General features: G+C 33.3%; 1 protein-coding gene across 1 annotated transcript; it reads right to left on the reverse strand.

Annotated features, from left to right (window-relative positions):
* Positions 1–1646: 1646 nt before the first annotated feature.
* On the reverse strand, positions 1647–5131 carry LOC128190671 (uncharacterized). Its single transcript, XM_052862801.1, has 2 exons — positions 4687–5131; positions 1647–3306 (listed from the first exon to the last, which is right to left on the reverse strand). The coding sequence occupies exons 1-2, from the start codon at positions 4881–4883 to the stop codon at positions 2766–2768; spliced, it is 738 nt and encodes a 245-aa protein (XP_052718761.1). The 5' UTR covers positions 4884–5131; the 3' UTR covers positions 1647–2765.
* Positions 5132–5445: the final 314 nt, after the last annotated feature.

Genomic DNA, 5445 nt, shown 5'->3' on the forward strand with positions numbered 1-5445 from the left:
CTTTTTTGTTTGTTTTTCTTGCAACAAAATTTTGAATTATATGTTTTGTTGCACACCTGAATAAATTTAGTTGTATTATTAAGAAAAAAAATAATATATATATATATATATATATATATATATATATATATATATATATATATATATATATATATAAATATATATATATATATATATATATATATATATATATATATATATATATATATATATATATATATAATCCAAAATGAGTAAAGTTAATCCACACAAGTATTAAATAATAAAAAATAACAGAAAGCGAGTCCAAAAGTCTACCGGTTTCATTATAATCTTCAGGAGTTTTTCAAAACTCCTGAAGATTATAATGAAACCGATAGAGTTTTGAATCGGCTTTCTGTTATTTTATATATATATATATATATATATATATATATATATATATATATATATATATATATATATATATATATATATATATATATATATATATATATACACTACTTTCGAACACCGATTATTTAAACTTCTCTGTTCTGTCTAGGCATGTAACCATGTAACGTAATCTTAGAACTTTAGAGGCTGCCTTTCAATGATAAACAACATCTTCATATAAATCTCTATTAATATTTTAACTGTAGTAAGTGTTATTTTGTCATTATGTGTATTAAAGATATAAAACATTCATATTGCAAGACCATCTGAATGTTTTCATTTAAGAAGAATTTTATACATCTCTGTATATCTTGTCGCCTGAAACAAAATTTGTAAACCACAACATAAATATCGCTGATGCCTGTATTTCGAAAACAATGGCATGGACTACTGTTCTATTTTTTACAGTACTCAATAAACTGCTTCGTTTCAAGCGTTTGTACATTTTTAGTACAATTATATGTAGTCCCTTTAAGCTCCATGTATCGATCCATTGGAAAATATAACAGAGTTAATCTTAACCAGGTAACGAGACTAAACCCCCACCCTAGCTGCAGGACTGTAGCTCCCGGTCTGAAAAAATTCGGATGGACGACCTGGGAGCTACAGTGCCTCCCATAGTAAAAAACTGCAATTTACGGCACACAAAAAATTGCGCTAATTTTGGACTGATTAATCTCATTTACGATCACATTCTGTACAAATATTTGATCCCAAAAAATTCCTCGGACATTTTACTACAGATATCGTCACTTCACTTGCCTCTTATATTCTTTTAAACACCATCACAGCCCTGCAAATTAAAGTGGTGCAAGTTTGTTTACATTTAAAAATGGCGACTCTCGATCTCGACGTAAATTAACATACTTCATTTTCCGAGGTCGGTTATCATGTTTAAGAGAAAGTCTGAGGCAAGTAAAGTGACGATATCAGTAGTAAATTGGCAGAAGAATTTAATGGTACAAATTATTTTTACAGAATTTGAGTAAAAATCAGGTTAATAAGTCCACAATTAGCGCAATTTTTTGTGCGCCGTAAATTGCAGATTTTTCCTATGGGAGGCACTGTAGCTCCCAGGTCGTCCATCCGAAATTTTTCAGACCGGGAGCTACAGTCCTGCAGCTACCCCCACCCCAGAAAAACATCACATATATCGACAATTGTGTAATATTGGGGGAAATGCTTTTGCAGATTAAAATCTGCCACTCCTTGCGCAGGGCTACAGATAGAAAATCAATACTTTTATTAATCTCAGATACATATAACTTTTATTACCGTTCATCGTTACAATCAATATAACGGCATTCATATGCATAATGTCGTGCATGCACTCTAAAACACAATAAATCTGGAGTATATTGAGTATCAACCACATCTTGTAGCGAGCAATCACAAGGTTAAAGGTTTTATAAAAACCAATAAAGGGGAAATATAATATACAAATGTAACATGCTCAGGCTATGTATACTAGATCAGAACTTAAATCCGCTTTGTGGGTAATGCATGTGCACATCTATGAACGAAATAGAACCTGGTATACATTTATAATGACTGACCGGACTTAGTTCTAAATAAATTTTAGTAAAGAACGGAAGAACAACCAAGCTAGATAACTTAAAAAAGAAAATTTCAACACTATATAAAGTGGAAAGCGGCTTTCATAAATTCACAGGAAAGGCGTTGGTTGATATGGAGTCATCGATAAAAACCGTTTCATTCCATAGCAAGAAATTATGGATAATATCGGCTGTATTAAGGTGAATGTGAAACGACAAACTGTAGCGGCACAATCATGCATGCAATGCATTTAGCCCTTAATACATTGTCATCATCAACAATTGATGCAATGGACATACTGCACGGATCGGTGTGCGCTTCAAAAATGTACATGTATATATAAATAGTAAATCTTGTCGCCAGAAGCAAAATATGTAAAACCCAACATCAACACCACTGATGCCTTTAAAATGACATATACATGTACATACATATCACAGCCTATAAAACACATCTATAATTCAGAAAAAAATCTTTTAAACAGGTACAGTGATAATGATATATCCCCGGTAAGAGCACATTGTAGGTACCGGGGACTTACGAACAGTCATGTACAATGCTTTCAAACACGAGGCTAGGTCGTGCACCGAAGCATGAGTTTCTCTTTATATACGTAACGAACATGTAAACAATAATTTAATATAAAATCGCAAAACACTTAATATGATAAATAAAGTTGACTAAATTCAAAATTATTAATTACGACATTGAGCATGAGTTATTGTTATCACATTGGTTGAAATTAATTGCACGAGATGACGACATATATTTATGAAGTCTAATAAACAAAAATATCAGTACAATATCGAACCAGTTTTATCATTGTGGTTGAAATTGGTGTCCATTTTGGCACCATGTATTTCTATTTTTATAGAACTGCTCCAATCATAAGTCGTATCACTGTCACGTGGCCGAACTCGGACATGCCAAACGGTGTCACCTCGGTTCAGATCCCATTTTACCTTGCACAAAGAAACCGATTGGTCAGTTTTGTAAATCCGTATCACCGGTATTCTTTTTTCAGTCAGAAATTCCCATTCCGTGCCTGTCATAATTTCAACGTCGAATAAAATATTGGCACCGAGTTGGGCGTTCTCAACCGACCACTTGATATCCATCTGAGTAGGGGAATTTGAGTCAATGATGGCTTCTGCCTTAGAGAGCAAGACCGTCGGAGGTTTGCTTAAATCTTCTGAAGAATTCTGTTCAAAAAGTTTTGGCAGTGTAAAATCAGTATCGTCTTGTTTCTGTTTAAATGTGTCTTGAAATGGGAGCGAATACTGTCTGTTAAAATTGAATTTTGGAGAGATGTTTTCTGCATAGTCATTTCTATAACTGCAAAAGAAAAACAGTGAAATTTAATCAAAAGAAAAGGTTTACATGAAATTAATTTTTGCTTAACAGAGTAAACCATTAAAGCTTCTGTAGAGAGACAGATTATATTAAATAAGTATACATGTACATATATACTGCCAATACATCAAACTTGCAAGGTTAAATTCTCTTAAACTTGTCAGTTCTGTAAAAAGTTTCGAGTCCATCACACTAAAAATTGATGTTAAATCAATATCAGTCAACAGAATCATCCATGTTGATTTGGAAAAATTGAAACAGATTTTATGACCGACTACATAAACATAATAGTGACTTTCTTATGAGAGACTGTATTTTTGAATGATCATCTAAAATACTCTTTTGAGTCATTGATATTGTTCCAATAACTCAATAAAAGTTCGTCTGGATGACACATAGGAGAGACTCCATATTGTATAACGCAAAAGCACCAGTCATTTTTTTTATGACCATGCTTGAGTCATTTAAAATGTAACATTCAAAATAAAAAGGTGTTTGTTACATACAACGTAAGTCTATTGAAGTTTTTAAAAAACCGCAGACAGCACTGACAGAGGTCACAGCGGAAAAAATATTGTTTAAGATTAGGTTCATGAAGTGCTGGCAAAAGCGGGTAACTCCTTGATTGGATATTAGATGCTTACGAACATATCACATCTTTGGTACTTCAAAAAATATGTACACTCGTAAATTTTATCTAAGGAAACGAATTTCTTTAACTGTTTTTATTGTTACCAACTCCTTGCTTAATTATTTTTGTACATGTTCAGTAGAATGAAATCAGCTTTGTTATTTTTAACACGTGCACCCTTCCATGTCAATACACACACGCATAACTACCTTTCATAATAAACTAATGATGGTTTATGCTAAGTGCCGGCAAAAGTTCTATCATTTAAACAAATATACAGAAGTTGTATTGTTAAGTTTGACATCAAGACAAAAGAAAGAAATATGTAGTTTTATTTACGTTATTAATAAACCGTAGACGTATGTGATCACCTGTGAAAAACACCTGTATTGAATACATTTAAAGTAGACAAAATCGAACTTTCGGTCTATTGATTAATCGAGTTAGGAATTCTTACATGTAGTTACTGATTTAATATAAGAAGATTAAAAGGATCCATACACACATGTAATAAATATAAAGGACCCATTTCTACGCTGTATGCGTTTCTCATTGTCAATCGATACGACTGAAATTTCGAAATGTCAACATTCTAGCGTCGTGAATACATAATTATGCCGAGAAAACCCAGTAGACATTTTACAAAATAATACCGTACTTCACAATTTACAATAGCCCGCATAATATGGATTTTAAAAAATGAAATATATTTATTTACATATTATACTTACCAGAAAGGCAGGTGCCCCTCGGAGTCGGTCCGGGGGAGGGACACCTGTCGTATCCCCGCCCCATCGGTGAAGGTGACAGCGTCCTCTGTCCCCAGACTCACCTTCAGGTCGTCTGTTAAATTCGTCTCCATTTTCCAACGACCCTTCGTCTCCCACAGCTCAACGGAGACATTGAGATCAGCTGTAGGTTTTAACATGACGAATGGCCTGGTAATTTAAATATTCCGATTAAATGGATCCCCTTGTGACGGATCACACTTTTTTTTTCTCTATTGAAGTTACACAGTTCCTTTTTCTTCGGCCAAGCATGACGCGCTTCACAACCTGTTCAATACACATCTATCTTACGATATTTTTTTTATCAGTTCAACTTAAAGGTTTTGGCTTTCGACCTCACTGACAGAGGGACCTGTTATTCACTTGTATTCTATAACACCGAGATACCAGGTTTGCTTTTGTTTACCTGAACTTTAGATAACATTAAAAAGGAGTTATCGCGCTTATTATTCAAGATAAAACGTGATATATATATACGTCTCAACCTGTCTTTGAATGGGTAAATTTGACTTGAACCTAATAGTTCAATAGCTGGGTTCGAAGAAAGAAGGTACATTTTACAAACCAATCGTTTGTAAAAATCGGTCATGATTTATTGTGGTATTGAATGATATTCTATGAATATAAACAACAGTTCAATGATTATTGATGCGTGTTTAGCATCCCTTTGGAATTCTTCCTGACACTCAGACGTCACTGATT

This window comes from Crassostrea angulata, chromosome 6 (assembly GCF_025612915.1).
Source record: "Crassostrea angulata isolate pt1a10 chromosome 6, ASM2561291v2, whole genome shotgun sequence".
NCBI lineage: Eukaryota > Metazoa > Mollusca > Bivalvia > Ostreida > Ostreidae > Magallana > Magallana angulata.

Excerpts from the sequence above, each read along its gene's own strand:
- LOC128190671 (XM_052862801.1), bottom strand. The coding sequence starts at position 4,883 with ATGTTAAAACCTACAGCTGATCTCAATGTCTCCGTTGAGCTGTGGGAG. Across the intron at positions 3,307-4,686 it reads GAGGGGCACCTGCCTTTCTG|TTATAGAAATGACTATGCAG; the intron begins GTAAGTATAATA and ends TTTCTTTTGCAG.